At 51.6% G+C, this 19,270-nt stretch overlaps 1 protein-coding gene across 8 annotated transcripts in view; it reads left to right on the top strand.

Annotated features, from left to right (window-relative positions):
- Nucleotides 1–15,787, top strand: part of ZNF618 (zinc finger protein 618) — a 148,649-nt gene extending 132,862 nt beyond the window's left edge. For all 8 annotated transcript variants that reach the window (XM_059865461.1, XM_059865462.1, XM_059865463.1 and 5 more), the window contains 3 exons: nucleotides 818–895; nucleotides 6,178–6,282; nucleotides 7,049–15,787. In XM_059865461.1, coding sequence (XP_059721444.1) covers nucleotides 818–895; nucleotides 6,178–6,282; nucleotides 7,049–8,562 — 1,697 coding nt within the window. In that variant the 3' untranslated portion in view covers nucleotides 8,563–15,787. The remainder of the gene's footprint in view (nucleotides 1–817; nucleotides 896–6,177; nucleotides 6,283–7,048) is intronic.
- Nucleotides 15,788–19,270: the final 3,483 nt, after the last annotated feature.

The following is a 19,270-nucleotide window of genomic DNA, read 5'->3' on the forward strand; positions in this document are numbered from 1 at the left end:
AACCAATGCACTCTACTGATACTGCTTAGACAGGCAACTGCACACATTTGCTTTTAGGTTAATTCAGTGGAAGAAATGCACTTTCAACATAGAACAGGGCTAAATGGATCTTTCAGCTCACCAGGGAGCTCTGCACCCAGCTCTTTCCTCACTCCAGCTCGTCCATATTGCTCTGGCACGTGGCTCTCCTGCTCTGCTCTCAGTCAGGCACAGGCCTGGTTCCTGTGCTTCCTGCCCTCCACCTCTGCTTCCCTGGCATCCTGCTGACACCCAGCCCTGTGACACCCACCAGTCCCTGGTGTCACTGCACTTGGTGACAGCCACAAAGCCCCAGCTGAGTTCCCCCATGGCACTGCTCCACCCCCAGCCTCCGACTACAGCATTTGTCACAACCCAGTGCTCCTTGTCTCACTCAGGAGAGGCAGCAGACACTGGAATAGGACAGAACTGGCTGGAAGATGAGTCCAGCAGGCTTTACTCCCAGGTACAACACCAGCAGGGATTCGCTCAAGGCAGGCTGCAGCAGCCTGGGCCAGCAGACCCTGGCCAGTGGGCAGCCTCCTGAAGAAACCCTTGTGCAGGTCCCTGAGATGCCCACCCACGGCAGCAGGGGCTTCCTGTAGTGCTCTGCCTGTGCCCTGGCCGTGAAGTGCAGCAGGAGGAGGTGCCCAGCCCAGCCCAGCCCAGCCCTGCTGGCAGAGCCCTGCCCGGGCCCTGCCCTGCTCTCTGTGCCCACAGCTTACACACTGAGGTATGCACCTGTGCTGCTTCCCTGCAGACTCTGTGTAATTCTTCTGAACTGATTTCTCCCAAACAGAGCCTTACACCTGTGGAGCTTGTGGAATCCAGTTCCAGTTTTATAACAATCTCCTGGAGCACATGCAGTCCCACGCAGGTAAGCTGGGCACTTGGACTCGCTGCAAGCAGAGAATTAAATTCTGTGCTGCTGCCTGGTGCTGACCCCAATGTGTGTCTGTAGGGTTCTCAGTGCTCCCCATTCCCACAGCCCCAGTCATTTCACTGCAACAAACACAGTCATCCCTCAAAGGCTGGAGCACAGAGGCTCAGGGTATATTGTGCATATTGCTCCTTTCTATAGGGAGAGAGAGAATGTGCCATGCTAGCTCAGAGTCCATCACACTACTCATTGCCTTTATCCAGAGCTAGCAGAGAATCCTCACTGCATAAGCTCCTCCAGCAGGTGAAATCCCCCCTTGTGCCAAAGGGGTGGCTCTCATGGAGCAGGGCAGCAGAGCCTTTGCCCACACAAGTCCTGTCCTGTGCTTGTGTCTCCCAGAGTTCTGCAAAGGACTGAAATGTGTTCTCAGAAGAAGAATTTGCCATTTCAGCAGCTGTGTTCAGTTCCCTCTCAGCTACCTACAAATGAGAATTCTTAAGAGTCATTGAGAGTGTTTTGTTTCTAAGTCACTGTTTTTTTTTCCTGTCTTGATACATAAGAGATGATTTTGAAATTTCAAAGCCAAACCTGTTTCAAAGACAGCACTCAGCATATTTAAGAATGTAGAAACAAAATTCATTTTATATTGGCAGATATTTTCTTTTTTTTTTTCCCTTCTTGAATTCAAGTGAACTAACACAGTTTTAAGAACAATTAAATCCCCTTTGACAGACCTGTGTTCTTCAACAGACAGCTGCTCTGTTGAGATGCAGATGCAGGCCTGAGGAAAGTGGCATGGAAGGACAACAGGCTTGAGGAAAAGCATATTTTCCTTTCTGTAATAATGTTACTCAAAGTTCTTATCTTGCTCTTTATTTTAGTCTTAGTCCTAAATAGTGTCACTTGAGTTCTTCATCCATGAGGTTCCTCTATTCCATTTCAGTTCCTGCTGGCAAATCTTAGTGCAGGCTTTGTGTGTTGTTCAGCAGCTACTTTATTTATCATCTGTGTGGTTTACAGTGTCACTTTGAGAGCTCTTTGTTAGCAGAAGGTGTGAGTTTGTGTTTCTGGTAGAGCACTGGGGTTCTGTGCAGTAATGGGACTCTGTGTTACCCCGAGGAGCAGTGGACTCTGCTCAGGGCAGGGCTGCCCTCACTCCCTTTCCTTGGGTCTGTCCTTGCTGGTTGTCCATGGCAGTTCTGCTGCCTCCACACAGTTCCTGACCATCCTGTTCTTGCTCTGGGCTCTGGGACTGAAATGCAGCATTTTGAGTTACAGCTCTGGGTGACACCGAGCGCAGGAGCTGAGGGGACAAGGGCAGCTCACTGAGGGTTGAGCTGTTGCAAGTTTTAAGCTGGTGCTACCTGCAGCTTCCTCCTTGGTTCTTCTTTACAAATGACCCATGGTGCGAGGGCTCCCTGGGAGGGTGAGCAGGACCTGGCACAGGGTGCCCAGAGCAGCTGTGGCTGCCCCTGGGTCCCTGGCAGTGCCCAAGGCCAGGCTGGACAGGGCTGGGAGCAGGCTGGGACAGTAGGAGGTGTCCCTGACCATGGCAGGGGTGGCACTGGATGTGCTTTAAGGTCCCTTCCCACCCAAACCAGTCTGTGGTTGTTCACCTGGTTACTTTGGCCACAGAACAGGGTGGAGGGAGCAGTATCTGTGATTTGGCTCCTGTCACATCAGGGCTCTGAATGGGTAAATCTCCTCATCCCCTCTGCCCAGCTCAGGATTCTCTTGGTAAACTCTGTTTTCTCCTTGCTCCCTGCTCTGTTTGCAAGTCCCATCCTGTGCCTGGCTGAAGTCTCCTGCTGAAGGATTTCCTGCTGAAGTCTCACTGGTGCAGTGACAGCGAAGTGTCCGTGTCTTCTTCAGCTGCTTTCTGCAGCGCCCCCAAGGCTGTCCCCTCTGTGCCTTGCAGTGCTCTACGCTGTCCCCTCCCGTGGCCTCTCGGGTGTGGTGCCTGGCAGCCCTGTGCTCACAGCTCTCCCCTCCCTCCCCGTGTGCAGCTGTGGGACGAGGGCAAAGCCAAAGCAGAGGCAGGAGTCCTGCGGGCAGCGTTGATGGGTGCCCAGCTCTGGGTGTGCTGTATCTGCAGGCAGCACTGAAGGCACACAAGGCCTGCAGGTGCCCTGGCAGCACTTGGTTGCCTTCAAGCTGACAGGAGGTTGTAGTGAGGTGAAGGTCGGTCTCTTTTCCCAGGGAACAACCGACAAGAGCAAGAGGAAATGGTCTCAAGTTGTTCCAGGGGAGGTTTACATTAGAAGGGTTCTCAAGCACCCTGAGCCCAGGGCAGGGATGGAGTCACCATCCCTGGGAGTGCTCAGAGAACATGTGGATGTGGTATTTGGGGACGTGGCTCAGTGGTGAATGTGATGCTGGGTTGGGCTGATGGGTGGACTGGATGATCTTAGAGGTCTTTTCCAGCCTAAACAAGTCTGGGATTCTGGATCCAAGAAACAGCATTGCCCCAACATCTCTGAAGTCTGAGAGTGTGGGAATCTTGCAGTGGTCAGCAGGACTGGTGGCACAGGATGCAGGGACTGGGGACTCAGGCATGGCAGTGGTTTGTCCCTGGTCAGGGAATGTTTTATTTCAGGATGCAGAGAGCCAAGAGGCCAGTATGGGTGAAATGCTTCCTCAGTTCATGTGTTCAGCAGCCTAGTTTGGTTTGTCCTGTCTAATGCAAAGGGCTGATCTCTTCCAGTGGCTGTGCTGCCTCCCCTGGACCCTTCTCACGAGGGACAGAAGCCAGGGAACGTGCTGCTGGCCTCCAGAAGCAAAATCAGGGATATACTGGCTCTTGAGTCATTCAGAGGGCTGAGCCTGGAGGCTGGAAGGTAATAAGGAGAGATTATAGCTTCATAAAGCAGCTACACAGTGAGGAGAAGCAATTAGAATGTAAATTGGGTGCTGAAAGGCAGAAATAGAACAGCAGAACACCAGGCAGGGGAATTTGTTCTGTAATTACACTGAACAATATATAGCTTTGACTCCCTTTAGAGTACTTTGTTCAGGTTGAGTGCTGCCATATAATGCCCTTGCTACAATCTAGGCCTGAAAAACAAAAGGAGGACTAGGCTGAACCTGGATTAAAGGATTGGAGGCATGAAGAAAAATTAAGAACCGTGATCTGTGTAGTTCACAGACTGCCTGATAAGGAAGATGAAGCTGAAATGTACAAATCTCATTAATGCCACTCTGAATGCCAGCAGATATTTGTATATAATAAATCCCTTATTATTAGGAAATAGATAAAAGAATTATGGTGAGGAAATACAGAGGGTTTTTCCCCGTACCCATCCCTCACCAAGACAGGGAGGGCCTGAACCATGAGCAAAGTTAGTAAGCAACATCCAGCATTTTCCTTTGCCCACCCACAGATGTTTGGAGTTGAGGACACCGGTGACATTGGCTCAAGAGCAATTAGTGTGGCAGATGCTGGGGGAAAGGTGATGTGTCCCACGTGGTCACTGGTGGCCTCTGAGGCACCTCATGCTCTTCACATCTCTGCACACCTGCAAAGGCCAGCCTGTGGCTGCAGCTGAGCATGGCAGCACTCCCTGGGTACCCAGCATGGCCAGGGAGCTCTCCAGGCACACACAGGCCCCAAGCAGTGCCAGAGGCTGTCCTGGGCCCTGTCCTGTCCTGTCCTGGATTGCTCTGGGGGACTGCCCCAGCCTGTGCCAGTGCAGTGCCCACAGTGCCCACTGAGCGGCCTGTGCCTGTTGATGGGCAGGTCTGGAGTGCCTGGCAGTGAAGGGCAGAGCTGCTCACACTGGAGAGGACTTGTAAGGAGCACAGCACTGGAGCTCCATCTCAGCCCTGCTGCTCTCCCTGCTCTCCCAGGTTGCTGGCATACTTGGAGGAGAGCAAGAGCAGCTCTGCCCTGTCCTGTGTGTCCTGCTGCCCCCCAGAGCAGCCTGGCAGAGAGCTGTGAGTGCCTCAAGGCACTGCTCCAGTGTGTTTCTCTGCCTAGGGCAGGGTCACTGCACTCTGTGCTGGTGACCCCAGGCTGCAGGGGCTGCCACCTGAGCTGGGCAGGCCGCACTCTCTGTAACATCACTGGAGAGTCAGTGACTCCAGGTGAGTTGAGGTGGTTCTCACCATGGAGAGTCAGTGACTCCAGGTGAGTTGAGGTGGTTCTCACCATGGTGGTTCTCACTCTAGGAGAGGATCCGGTTCTGCCTGGGTGAATGAGTGGCACCCCTGAGTGTAAAAGGAGCCATAATGGGCCACCTCAAAGAGAGGTGTGTCTGACAGGTGTCCAGAATTAGGTGTGATGAGTCCAGCTCTGATGAGCAGATGGCCTGTTCTGTTTTCCTTGGTTTTATTTCCATCCTTCTGCTCAGCCTGGTCATCAGTCTCTGCATCTTTCTGCTTCCCCTTCCATCCCATTTCACTGTGCACTGTTCCTTCACAGCCTGTTTCACAGCACCATTTCATACTGAAGCACACTAAGAACTAGAGAATTTCCTCAAGAGGATGGGGAGAAGTTCTTGGGGCACATGAGAGGAAGACATGGATACAATACAGACTTTACTGATCTTGCTTGCATTTTGTTGTAAGATCCCATCAGACTGGCAGCTGGAATGTTTGGCCCAGTTACATACACAGAAATGGCAGCACAAACACGAAGACTTTGCTGCACTTGGTGTCTGCAGCGTCAGGGTGGGATGGTCTTTGGCCCACGCTCCAGAGGCTTTGGTTTTGTATTTGCAGCCTGAGGCAGCAGTGAGAGCCCCAGAGGAGATGGGCCCTTGCTCTTCACGGGGAAGAAACCAGACCTGAAGTTTGCAGTGAGACCCTTCTATCCAGAGGAGCTGAGTACAGCCTGCTTCCCAGAGAGAACAGGGCAGCCACCTGCAGTGCAGGAAGAGGCAGGCACGGGACAGAAGGATCAGGGATGTTCCACCTCATTCCGGAAGCAAATGAATGGCCCAAGTCAGACTGAGCTTCCATTGCTCCTGGTGTGCAGCTTCAACTCCTGAGGAGACATTCCTCAGGGTGTGCTGATGGCGTCAGCATCCCTAGTGCACAGGAAGACGTGTGGCACATTTCAGCCACGTTTTGGGAAGCGATAGGTTGTGAGTCCAAAGACAGTTTCAAGGTCCCTGAGGGGGCTGTGCGAGCTCACTGAAAGCCACAGAGAGTTTGGTGGGTTGTTGTCCCCTTAGTTAAAGGAACCCTACATAAATGCTGAGCAGTTGAGTAGTTTGCTCTTCTTTGTGCTTTAAGCATTATTTTGTACTTTTAACCCCTCCCTGTCTCTTGCCTTGCAGCTGACAATGAGAACAACATTGCCTCCAGCCAGCAGCCCAGGTCACCTCTCCCCGTGGTTGAAGAAAAGTGGAAGCCACAGCTCCAAAGAAATAATGCCAACAACAGTACGTAGCAGCTTCTCACTTTGTCCCTGGCCAACAGGTGCCTCTCAGGGGCAGCAGTGATGGACACTGTACAAGGCCCTTGTCCTCACCAAACTGTATTTGATTTCACCTTAAATCATGTCCCAGTTGGCAGAGCAGAGCTCCCCTTCCCACTACAGGAGTACAACAAAGAACCCTGGGGTGGTTGGAAAGGTTTGTGAGGAAGATGCATTTGGTAGCTGCTGGAAGAAGGTAACTTCTGATCCAAGGTCAGACTTTCTGGCCTGGAGTTAAAAAACTAATCCAGTCATCATGGTGTGACATAGGCACAGGTGCCCAGAGCAGTTGTGCTGCCTCTGCATCCCTGGAAGTGTCCACGGCTAGGCTGGACAGGGCTTGGAGCAGCCTGGGACAGAGGGAGGTGTCCCTGCCTATGGGAGGGGTGGCACTGTATGGGTTTTGATGTTCCTTCCAACCCAAACCAATCTGGGATTCTGTGATTTGATGTCCATCTTTCTATCTGGACTGAGTTGTGAGTATCCCCACACCAGGGACAGGATGCAGATCTGTTCCCTGCTGCTCTGACAAGAGCAGGCCCTGTCTCTGGAGGTTCCTCAGTCCAGAAACCTTGGGGGAGCAAATCCAAGGTTGGAGTTGTCTCCCATCATCTGGGCATGTTCCTCTTCTCTGGGCTTCTCTGAGAATTGTTTTATGCCTTGTCCCCTGCTCTCTCCTGCTGCGGTGATGCTGACCTTGCCCTTTCTGTGCCCGCTGTGTTTCCCTGCAGCGCCGGCGAGCGGCTCGGTGGGGAACAGCGCCATCCCGGAGAAGGAGCGGCAGAACATCGCCGAGAGGCTGCTGCGGGTCATGTGCACCGACCTGGGCGCGCTCAGCGTGCTCAGTGGCAAGGAGTTCATCAAGCTGGCGCAGACGCTGGTGGACAGCGGGGCCCGCTACGGCGCCTTCTCCGTCACCGAGATCCTGGGCAACTTCAACACTCTGGCTCTGAAGCACCTGCCTCGGATGTACAACCAGGTGAAGGTGAAAGTCACCTGCGCCCTGGGCAGCAACGCCTGCCTCGGCATCGGGGTCACCTGCCACTCACAGAGCGTCGGCCCCGACTCCTGCTACATCCTCACCGCCTACCAGGTGGAAGGCAACCACATCAAGAGCTACGTCCTGGGCATTAAGGGTGTAGACCTTCGAGACAATGGTGATTTTATCCACCACTGGGTGCAGAACGTGCTGTCGGAGTTTGTGATGTCGGAGATCAGGACAGTGTATGTGACGGACTGCAAAGTCAACTCCTCTGCGTTCTCCAAGGCGGGCATGTGCCTGCGCTGCTCGGCCTGTGCCTTGAACTCGGTGGTGCAGAGTGTGCTCAACAAGAGAACGCTACAGGCTCGCAACATGCACGAGGTCATCGAGCTCCTGAATGTCTGTGAAGACCTGGCAGGGTCCACGGGCCTCTCAAAGGAAACCTTTGGCTCCCTGGAAGAGACCTCCCCACCGCCCTGCTGGAACTCGGTCACCGACTCCCTGCTGCTCGTCCACGAGCGCTACGAGCAGATCTGCGAGTTCTACAGCAGGGCCAAGAAGATGAACCTCATCCAAAACCTGAACAAACACCTGCTCAGCAACCTGGCAGCCATCCTGGCGCCGGTGAAACAGGCCGTGATCGAGCTGAGCAACGAGAGCCGGCCCACGCTGCAGCTGGTGCTGCCCACCTACGTCAAACTGGAGAAACTGTTCACTTCCAAAGCCAACGATGCTGGCGTGGTCAGCAAACTCTGTCACCTCTTCTTGGAGGCGCTGAAGGAGAACTTCAAAGTTCACTCGGCACACAAGGTAGCCATGATCTTGGACCCTCAGCAGAAGCTGCGGCCTGTCCCGCCCTACCAGCATGAAGAGATCATTGGCAAGGTCTGTGAGCTGATCAATGAGGTGAAAGAGTCCTGGGCAGAAGAAGCAGAATTTGAACCTTCAACCAAGAAGCCTCGTGCAGCAGGGGAGGCCACAGCAGCTCAGGAAGAAGATTGGTTTGGGAAAAGTGAAGTCTATGATTATTTGCAAGAACCTCTCTTCCAGGCTACCCCTGACCTGTTTCAGTACTGGTCGTGTGTTACCCAAAAGCATACAAAACTAGCCAAGCTGGCCTTTTGGCTCTTAGCAGTGCCTGCTGTGGGTGCCAGGAGCGAATGTGTAAATATGTGTGAGCAGGCGCTCTTGATCAAAAGGAGGCGGCTACTCAGTCCAGAAGACATGAACAAACTCATGTTTTTGAAGTCCAACATGCTTTAAGACTTTCTTTAATTAAAACAAAACTTTAAAACACTGTTCCAAACAAAGAAAAAGAAATTTAAGTTCTAAACACTGTGGACCTCATTATGAATGCCCCTGGAAACCAAGTGCTTTTTTATATATATATAAAAATATAAATATATATAAAATTAAGTTTGAAAGGAAAGCTGAGCACGGGAGAGAGACAGCCCTCTGCCAGGAATGTGCTCCTTTCCATAGATAGTGTGTGGACTTGACAGACTTTTTAATGTTTTCAAGTGGGCAGACGAATGGGAGGCTGATGTTCTAAAGTCTTCAGGCAGCTGAGATCTAAAGTGACTTGAAGTTTCTTTTGTTTCTCCTCCACCCCACCTTTCCTCTTGTCCCCTGGGCCATCTTGCCATGGATAATCAGACTCCATTGACCAGACCAGTTCTGCACTGGACTTTGCTCCTTTGAATAACTGTACACCTTGAGGGCACTTGGCTGCAGCCTTCTTGGCATAGTGCGTGAATCAGGGCAGCTGTGTTCCATCAACACCGGCATCTTTAGAAATCAGGAAGGGAGGCTTTAATGTTTTTGATTTTTAATTTTATTTTTAACCTTTCCATATCCTTTTTTTTTTCCAAAAAACAAAAGTTACTTCTCTGTCTCTACTCCCAGTTTTGAGTTTAACATGGCAGCAAGTGATTATAAGTTTGATTTCAAACTAAGAGAAATGCTTCATGGCAGAAACTGTCAGTAGTTGTTACGTTTCTTGGCTTTATATTTTTTTATAGCAGAACTTCTTTTCTGAACTCCCGGTGTTAATTATCTTTTCTGTGAATTTTGTACATCAAGTGTTCTCAGACTTGTTCTAGAGTAGTCCATTTGCAATTAAATAATATTCTTATGGGAACCACAGCAGTTGTTTATGTGGCAAAGCCTAGAAACCAGGAAAAGCAAATGGTGACTGCACAGGTGGCTGTGGGCCACCAGTGAGCTTGCCAGGTCTGCCAGAGAACCCTTGTACCTAGAGATTTTTGTTAAAAAGTGTCTCAGTGACACACAAACCACCCTTCCCAAGGCCAAGGACAAACCAAGGTGTATGATTTTTCAGGGGAACAAAGCTCACCAGTTTTGTCAGACTGGGGTTTGAAGGAAGCTTAGAGAAGTGCATGGGCTCAAAGATCCTTCTGAATGTAAGTGCTCCTGACTGAGTGCAAAGAATATCTTCTCCTTTTTGTTTGGAATGGTTTCCTCTAGTGGCACGAATGTCTTTTTGATACCTACAGTGCATTACACTACTTGTTCTGTTGCTGACCTGTTCTGGCCAGGAAGGCCACGGGCCCCAAAAAGTTCACACGTAACTGGCTCACCCCAAATGCAATTAGAGATCCCCATAACCCCAAAACATCTCGGTCACTCTGCTGTCCCCAAGGCCAGAGCTCCTGCAGGCACAGCTCCTGGGCTGCTGGACAGGCTCTGGCAGGTTTGGTGCCTCTTGGACAATTCCCAACCTCTGGTGCCAAACTGCATTTTTCACTGCTGGGACTTGTCTCCAGGAGGAAAACTGAAGCAAATTCTTCTTTTTTCAGCAGTCTCTGGTACTTCCAGGAGCTCTGGAGCTGCGGTCCCAGTGGCGTGGGAGGGTCGGGAGGAGGGACTGGCCCTGCTGAGAGCAGGCTGGAGCCCTTCAGCAGCACGGGGAGTTTGCTGCTGGCTGGCAATGCAGGGGGAAACCGGAGAGTCTCTCTGCAGTGCTGCTGTTGAGCAGATGTTAAACCAGGATCCCACCTGCCCAGCTCTGGCTGTAAGAGAAGTTGCGAGTTGCAAGACATGAGAAATAGCAAACCCAATCTCTCAGGCTTTGTGTGCAGATGCCTTGAACCTCACAGGCACTCCCTGACACTGCACTGCCACAGGACTCAGGGGCACAGTTTGCACACTGGACCCTTCCCCACACCAGGCTCACGAGGACAGACCTTGGCACCAGCTGTCTTGCCCTTTCCAGCCCTTTCAGCCTTCCTTTGCCTTGAGGCTGGTGTTTGGGTTGACCTCTCAGCACTGTTACTGCCATCAGACCAAAACAATTGTCTCCTAAAATGTTAAGTTTTTGCCTAAAGCACACAGCCTGCCACATGAACAGGAGCTGCCAAGGCAGAGGCTCCTGGACTCCTGATTTCCCTGTCAGTGGCTGATGAAGGGGTTGCCTATAGGGCCAGCTTTCCTTCTTGCTGGTTTTGTTTTCTTCTGTACAAATCCTGCATGCCTGGCCACCAGTGGTAGCACAGCAGTTTGCCGGGCAGGAGAAACCTGTGGCAGACAAAAATGAGCCCTGAGTGACTGGGATGTGTGCCAGCCCCACTGGTACCTGACAGCAGGAAAACTTGGCTGGTGCATGTCCCCAAACAGGATTAGCTGTGGGCACAGAGGGTACCACACAGCTCAGCTGATGGCACAGGGATCAGGATTGGCAGCTTCTTCTGATGGCACATTACACCTTTTTGTGTGGCTCACCTGAGACCCTGAGAGCTCTTTGATGCTCAGGGGAAGATGCAAAACCCTTGGATTCCTTTGGAAAGACAGTTCCAGCCCCCAGCCCTCTCTGCTAAGGGACATGTAGATGATTTCTGTAGGATTTTTGAACTCGGGCTCGTGTTGTCTGTGTGAGGCATTGAGGCTGAGAAGTGGGCAAGACAGAGTTAGCACAACTGTAAATCCCTGGAGCTGAGAGTTGGGCAAACTGCAGGGATTTGTGCTCAGCAGTGGTGCAGACTGAGGGCGTGCATGCAGGAAGGCCATAGCCACCCCTACCTCCCATCCCACTTCCCCTTTCCCCTTCTCACACTGTGGGTTTGGCACCAGAGCTGGGGTTTTCTGGTGGTGCTGACCAAAGAGAGGGATGGACTGGCCCTCTCCCCCATCCCAAAAACTGCCCCTCTGAGGCAACTTCGGTTGTAGCTGCACTAATGATGGGTGTTAAGCAGTGATGTCAGGCAGATGAGATTCTCCCAAAGACTTAAAAACTCAACAGATGCAAAAGCAAGACAAAACCTAAAGGCCTAAACTGGAGCATTCTTAGAGGTGGTGAGGAGAGGGGCTGCTTGGGCAGCCCCTACTCCAGAGACTCAGTGGAGGAAGGTGCAGCTTTTCCTGACTTGCATATGGCTGCAGGGTGCCCAGCTGAGAGGAGCTGTTTGTGCTGGGCCTGCTCCAGCCTCTCTCTGGGTCACTTGGGCCTCAGTAAAAGCAGAGAAGCACATCTGGAGCACATGCAATTACCTTAACTGCCAAGCTTTTGCTCCTCTTCCTTCTTCCTTCCTCCAGGCTTGAATTCACATTTTGAGGAGCAAAAGTACTTTACCAAGGTCTGAAATTTGGAAGCTCTCAGTTCCTGCTCTGTGGTGCCCCAGAGGTGAGGAGCAGCCCGAGTGTTGGAGGGAGCAGTGCTGGTCCTGGCCTGGGAGACTGCTCAGGAGAGGCTCTGAGTTTGGCCAGGGTTGTTGTGAGGTTCTGCTCCCTTTGAGCTGGGAGGAGAAGTCCTCAGAACTGGGATCATCCTCTGGTGGGTCATATTGGGAATTTGCCTTCTGCTTATTTGTTTTCTTTACTCTCCCTTGTGAAATGTGTCAGAGTGCAGGAATGGTGTGTGGCCTCCAGGCATCCACCCGTTCCTGCTGCTGACTGTGCCTGACCTTGCAGACTCTTCCTGGCTTCACAGTTTGCTTTGGGAGCATTCTGACCTTCAGGTGGGGAACAAGCACCACCAGGTGAACTCCAAGAGGGAAGGGCCTGTCTGAACATCCTTGCTACTGAAGAGGGTGGGATAGAGGCAGAGCTCTTGAGGAGGTTGTTTCTGTGTGGATGCAGCAGCCAGGAGGTCAGGAAGGAGCTGTATCCTGGCTCTCAGTAGGCAATGGTTCTGTTTGGCTTGCAGGATGGACTTGGTGTCTTGCACCTGGATCGAGTTGAGGTGGAGGTGAACTTCCCTTTCTGTCCAAGCTCTCTGTCTGTGCTGAGGAAACTCCTGTGGGTGGGTTTGAACTGGTGCAGTCTGCAAAACTTTCTGTGAAAGCTGACTGTGGGCTCAGGTTTTGTCTAACTCGGTTGTTCCTTCATTGCTGGTTAAGCCAGTTTAGCGTTGAGCTGAACTGGTTTAAGCCTCCACACAAACCATCTGCACTGGTTTATCTGTGCTTGCTGGGCAGAAATGATGTCCAGCAGCAGCTCAGGGAGTCGTGACCCTTAGGTGACTTTTGCAAATGAATTTGCAGCAGATGCTCTCAGACCTTGGGAATGACTGAAAATAGAGGGGAGACGCTTCTGGAAATGATTTGACCTCTAAATGGTGGCATTGGAGTGTCCAGTGAGGTGGCTCAGGTGGGTTGGGTGGTTTTTCTCCAACTGTCTGCAATAACCCAGAAGGTTTAGCATGGGAAGGAATTACCAAAAATGTTTGTGTTGGTGGCTGAGTATGCTCAGAGGGACCAGTTCCACTCTGGCTGTGGTGAGCACAGGACAGGGGACTGGAACCTCCTGCTGCTCCCACGGTGCCCTGGGCATTTCTAGGCAGCACCATGTTACCGGTGAATCAAAAGACATTAAAAGAGCAGCCGGGAGGGTGCTCCAAGGCTGGGAGTGCTGCTCTGTACTGAGGAGAGGCTTGGATCTCTGGTTGCACCTCTTGGCTGAGGGAGAGGCAGGAGCTCCTGTGAGCATTCACACAGGAAGGGACAAGCTGTTCCCTATGGAGTAATTAGGAGTAAGGGGAGAAATAAAAAGATACTAAAGGCAGATTCTGGGAAATCTCTTCAGGGGGGAGAACTGTTCCTCTGGGAGGGGTCTGTGAGGGGAGTGTGTTTTGAGCCCTGTTGTTGAAGACAAGGCTGCAGAGTGGAGCACGCTCCATGAAACACTTGGCTCGACCTTGCCAAGAGAGAAGGAACTGGGTGTAGGGGTGGGAAGTGCCAGGTTCCTGCCCAGAGCCCTCCAGGAGGGCTCACAGAGCCTTTTCCTCCCCATCCTCCCACTCATCACCAGCACCAAGCCCTTGCCAGCTCTCAGTGCATCCATCAGCCGGGTTCCAGCAGGGAGGGAGGTGGCAGAGGGGAAGCCACCAGTGGAGGAGCAAATGTCCTGTGGGATCAGCGTGGGGAGGGTGTTCAGTGTCTGCCTGCTCCTGCTGAGCTTTCCTGTGCTGCTCCGTGGTCTGGAATCCCCTGGGAATGCCCAGAGCTACCGGCTGAGCCCCGTGCCTGTGTGAGACCTGGCGCTGTCACTCTGTAGCAATAAGAACTCTCTGTGTGTGGGACTTGTCCCCTCGCAGCTCTGTCACCTCCTGGGGCTTCTGGAAGCGTCCCTGAGCAAACCCTGAGGCCCAACTGAGCTCTGTGGGACAGGCCTGGGACAGTCTGCTTATGCTAGGCCAGAAATGGTGAACCAATGACAGTGGGTTGCCCTGAAATTTAATTGTATCTATTGAATGTTTGTGGGATTTCTGTTTAATTTCAGGTTTAGTTTGGCTGCTTAGGAGAGTTTTGCTCACATAGACAACAGTGTATCCATAGGCCCTGAGGGGTTCCTTGTCCGTAGGCAGCTGCGTTGGAATTTTTGACTCCTGAAACAAGGAATGATGACTGGCAGGATTTTCTGTAGCATCCCTGACAGTGGGACCCAGATGAGCAGCTCAGGCTTAATGATGGGAATATTGTAGGAATATTGATGAGCATGGACATGTCCAACCCTTGCTTTTTACAACCAAATCTCCTTAAAAAGGCACTTCCAGCCTCACTGGCCTCAAATCCTTCTCACCTCCCAGGGGTTCTCGTGGCAGTCTCTGCAGTGTCTGTGGATAGGCTGGGATTGTTTTTTCGAGTGGGCTGGGGGTGTGGGACAAGGGATAACTTTTCCCCTTGCTGTGTAGAAGGACCTTCCCCCTCAAGGAAGGTGATGTGCTCTGGAAGGAGCAGCAGATTTAGGAGCTGTTTTCCATGGTCCCTTGAAGCTTACTGGTACTTTAATACTCCTTTTTTTTGAATTCTTTGAAGGAAAGCTGGTAGTGGATGACCTGCACAGTGGTGGCAGGTGGCAGCCCAGGCTGTCGGGGGGGGAACACTCTGCCCAGGCCGTGAGGATTGTGCTCCACGCCGTAGCCAGACAGTGTCATGGTGACAGCCAAACATCAGGAGATCCTTGTTTGCAGCCAGTCTGAAAAGAGAAGCTGTTCCTCACTCGTAAGTTCCATTTCCCAAACCTCCTCCTGGGAGCTGAACTCTTGTTTCATCAAGCCAAGGATTCAATGTTCTCCTGGCCCTCCCTGCCCTCAGTAACTCGTGTGCATTTCCTTCCTTTCTGTAGATGCAGATGTTCTAGGCAATACCACAGAGCACCCGCGCTGCGAGTGCGACCATGTCATCTTTAAAAATACAAAAAAAATATACAAAAAATATACAAAAAATATCTTTTTTAGGCCAGAGTTTTCTACAGGTATTAATGAATATTTTTCTTAATCCTTATAAGTTTTATGTGTTTAATATTTCTTAATACCGGTAGCATTAATTTATACTTTTGTAGCAACACAATATTTTTATAAACCGCCACCGCTGGCTTTGTCTTCATAACGGGAAACGTGCGGGCAGCTGGCCCCGCGCCGTACCATGTACTGTATTTAAAAGGTTATCTAATGTCACACTTGCTGTGTTAATAAACAAAACAAAACCTGTTTGAAGTCTCATGTATTGTTGGTGTGGATCAAATGACTCGCTAGAGAGCAATATTGCACGGGGTTGAGTTGCTGATTTTCATTGTGATATGCGAGCGCTTGAGGCCAACTCAAGTTCTAAGGTTTTTTTTCTTTTTAGGATTTTGTTTTGGTTTTTTTGTTTGTTTTGGGTTTTTTTTTCAGCTAAATAAATTCAGTGCTGTTTGAAACTTAGACTGACGTCAAATGAAAAGGATTATTAAAGAAAAAAAAAAATCAAGGTGTTTAAATGTTGCTGTTTTTACAAGTCTGTTGCTGTCTGAATGGAAATATTCCACGAGAGGAGGAATAGTTCCGCTTAGCTTCCAAAGGGGCCGAGCGCTCCAGGCCAGAGCTCGGTTATTTGGAAGTACCTTAGAGACATGTTTCTGCAACATTCTTTTCAGAATTGATGCCAAGGCAGAAGACAAACTGTAACTGTAAGAAAGCATCCGTTGCTTGAGGATTTTCATGTCAGTGTTGTATTTATGGTTTTACAATAAAACAACCTTTAGGGAAAAAAAAGTGTCTGGGGTTTTCTATATTTTCTGTATTTCAGGCTTGTGACTGGGACATCCCCAGTGCTGTTGTGAGGAGGGGAAACATCCATGGAAGTGACCTGGATCCCAGCAGGGGTAGCTGATGGATCCCACAGAATCATGGAATGGTTTGGGTTGGAAGGGACATCCTGTCCCACCCCTGCCATGGCAGGGACACCTCCCACTGTCCCAGGCTGCTCCCAGCCCCAGTGTCCAACCTGGCCTTGGGCACTGCCAGGGATCCAGAGGCAGCCACAGCTGCTCTGGGCACCCTGTGCCAGGGCCTGCCCACCCTGCCAGGGAACAATTCCTAACTCCTAATATCCCATCTAACCCTGTCCTCTGGCAGCTCACAGCCATATGAACTCTGCAGCAGGACAGCTCCACATCCCATATCCCTGGAGCATTTAGAGCCCCCCAGAGCATTTCCCAGAGCATCCTGTGTCCCACACTCAGTTGCCCGGGCTATGAACTGCTCCTGTCTCTGTTTTTGTGCAGCACAGAGGCCCCCAGCCCCTCGGTGTGGGGCTGTCCCTTGAGGTTGGGGTTTCCCCCACCAGGAGGTTCAGCCCAGCTCAGGGTGTTTGTGCCAGCAGCCTCAATGCCAGATCCAGGTTCTGCTCAGGGATCCCACCTGTGCCAGCAGATCCATCTGGGATTGGTTTCTCCTGGGGGAACAGGGGCTTTGGGGGCTGGGTGGGCCCTGGCTCCTCCCAGGAAAGCCGTTGGCAGTGCCCATGGTGAGAGCCCAAAGGGGCACCAGGGACTGGGGTCACAGGGATGTGCTGGTGAGGGGGAACTGACAGCTGGGACTGGGACTTGCTGATGCGCTCTGGAGCTCCAGGACCCACCTCCAAACCAACCTGAGGCCACTAGGAATTGTCCCAAGGGAAACAAGTGCAGAGCCCGGGGTGCTAAGGATGAGGCCAGGCCTCACACTGGAAAATCCCATTGTCCATCACCCTCCATGTGTCTTTTTCTTTGACCTGCTTTGATGTCCTTTGGGGTTTTCTAACCTTGCACTCACCCCTCAATCACCAAAAAAAAAACCAAGCAAAAAAAGCTTTGCTGGAGAATTAGTGAATTTGTAGTGAATTTGTGCCTTGGGAAAAAGCAAATGCAAAGACATGGAATGGAAATGGGTCTGGCCATTGGATAAACTCTTGGCCAGTGGTAAAGTGTGAGGATAAACCAAAATAAGAAACAGAAACACAGCTATCAGTATCTGGTGGTGAGAATGGCTGAGACTTTGCTGGGGATTTGCTGTAGAAGAGGTTTCAATGAAAGGATCAGATGTCCTCGGGTGCTACTAGATAAGAGTTGGGATTTGTTTGAAGATCTAAATGTGTGAAGTGGATAATTTAAAGCAAACAGGCCCAGAAGATGGGATCCCTGGCATGCCAGCAGCTCCCAGCACTCAACTGTCCCTTTTGCAGGAGCCATTTAAAAGGATAAATAAGATTGCTAATGGGAGTAGAAGAGGCTTAAGCTAATCCTGCTGTGTTTCCTGATTCCCTGATTTCTGCCCTAACAGGACAAAACTCCTTTAGCTTTAGCAATGAAGGAACTGGTAGCACTGAGTTCAGGCTCTGCTGAAGGTACCCAGAGTTTTCTCTGCTCTCAGAGGGACAGATGTTTGTTCATCCCAAGGTGCTGTGTAGGAGCAGGGTGGGAAGGAGCAGGGAGCAGCAGCCCGGGTGTGGGGCTGCCCTGGGTGTGTTTGTGGCTCTGGGCTTGGGATGGCCCTGTGCCCCTGGGATTTGGGTGAGCAGTGCCCTGTGACCCACCCACACCAGGGAACAGCTCTGCCCCGGAGCTGCCTCTTGCTGTTTCTCCATCACCTTCTCTGCCAAGGAATGTGCTGGGGGCTGAGGAAGCCCCACTGCTCCCAGGATGGGCAGGGCAGGCCCAGGGGCCAGGCTCAGCCAGGAGTCAGATCCCTGGGCAAGCTCATGGAGATGGAGCAAGGCTGAGGTCCTGAGGGAATCAATCTGCAGCTCAGAGCTCGAATTTGGAGAGGGGATCCAGGGTCAGACACAGCCCAGCAGCTCCATGGGGATGGGGCAGGGGAGCTCCAGCTGGGCAGGCAGGCAGAGCCCAGGGCAGGGGAACAGCATAACTCAGGACAGGGGCTGAGGGCCAGAGCTGAGCTGAACTGGGGCTGCAGGAGTGGCAGAGTGGCCCAGGTGAGGCTGTCAGGGCCATTAACACCCACAGAGCTCTCGGGTCCCTGAGAGGCTCAGCTGTGAGCTGGGCAATGCTCCTGCTGCAAGCTCCTGCCCCTGTCAAGTTTCTCTCTGGAGGTTCCTAGTGGCTCCTGAGGAAGGAGAGCATGGACCAGTTCCAGAATCCCTTCTCCTGGCAAGAACACCCCCCAAAACAGCAAAGAAGAACAAACAAGGAATGAGATTAATTTTAAAAGACACTTAATAGTGAAATATTGACAGAACAGACCAGTGTGAAGTGGTTTGCACTAGAAAACAGACAGGAAATAAAAATTACTAAACCATCAATTCCCCACAGCTCCTCTGCACACTCCCAGAGCTGCATCTCCTGTGCTTTTGTGTCTTCTAATAATTCTATTCCTCCCTCTCCCTTGCTGGGATCCAGTCAGGTAGGTGGTGCCTCTGGATTTGGATTAAGGGCCTTTTTTGTCCAGGAATTTTGCAGCCAGGAGTGTCTGCTCAGACTAAGCACAGACAAATCTCCCAAGGACCTCCAGGATCACCCATTTCCAAACCTGCTGGTGCCTCCCATTGCTGTCCTGGAGGAGCCCCTGCCCGTGGCTGCCCCTGCTCCCCCAGGGCCCTGGCCAAGCTCCCTCCTGTCTGGTGCCACAAAACAGGTCCCAGATTCATTTCCAGAGAGGTGATGGAGGCAGCAGTTGCTCACGCTCCGTGGCACATTTGTCAGCCTGTGGTGCAGATACGAAGATGAAGAGCAGAACAACTGCACATTTCCCCTGGGTGATCGATGAGCTGAGAGCTCCTGAGGCTGAGTGCTGCAGCTCTGGGAAAGCTGGTTTTAAATGGCACCGGTTGTAAGTCACAGCAAATTAACAGATTCTAAGTACCCAGAACATCTCCTCTAGAGGAGAGAGCTCTGTTTTGGGGGAACAGGTGCTGTGTGCTCACTGTGAGGCGTAGGGGTGCTCCTGGGTCAGAGCTGTGCCAGCAGCACTGGGGACACTGCTGGGACTGGGTGAACTGGGGGGGACAGCCCTGAATGAGCTAACTGGGGGAAATGGCTCTGAATTAGTTAATTAGGGGAAAATGGCTCTGAATGAGTTAATTAGGGGAAAATGGCTCTGAATGAGTTAAATGGGGGAAATGGCTCTCAGTGAGCTAACTGGGGAGAATGGCTCTGAATGAGTTAACTGAGGGAAATAGCTCTGAGTGAGCTAACTGGGGAGGGAAAATGTCCCTGAGCTGGGCTGCAGGAGAGCACCCAGGTGTGGATGTGCTCCCAG

This window comes from Haemorhous mexicanus, chromosome 21, assembly GCF_027477595.1.
Source record: "Haemorhous mexicanus isolate bHaeMex1 chromosome 21, bHaeMex1.pri, whole genome shotgun sequence".
Classification (NCBI taxonomy): domain Eukaryota; kingdom Metazoa; phylum Chordata; class Aves; order Passeriformes; family Fringillidae; genus Haemorhous; species Haemorhous mexicanus.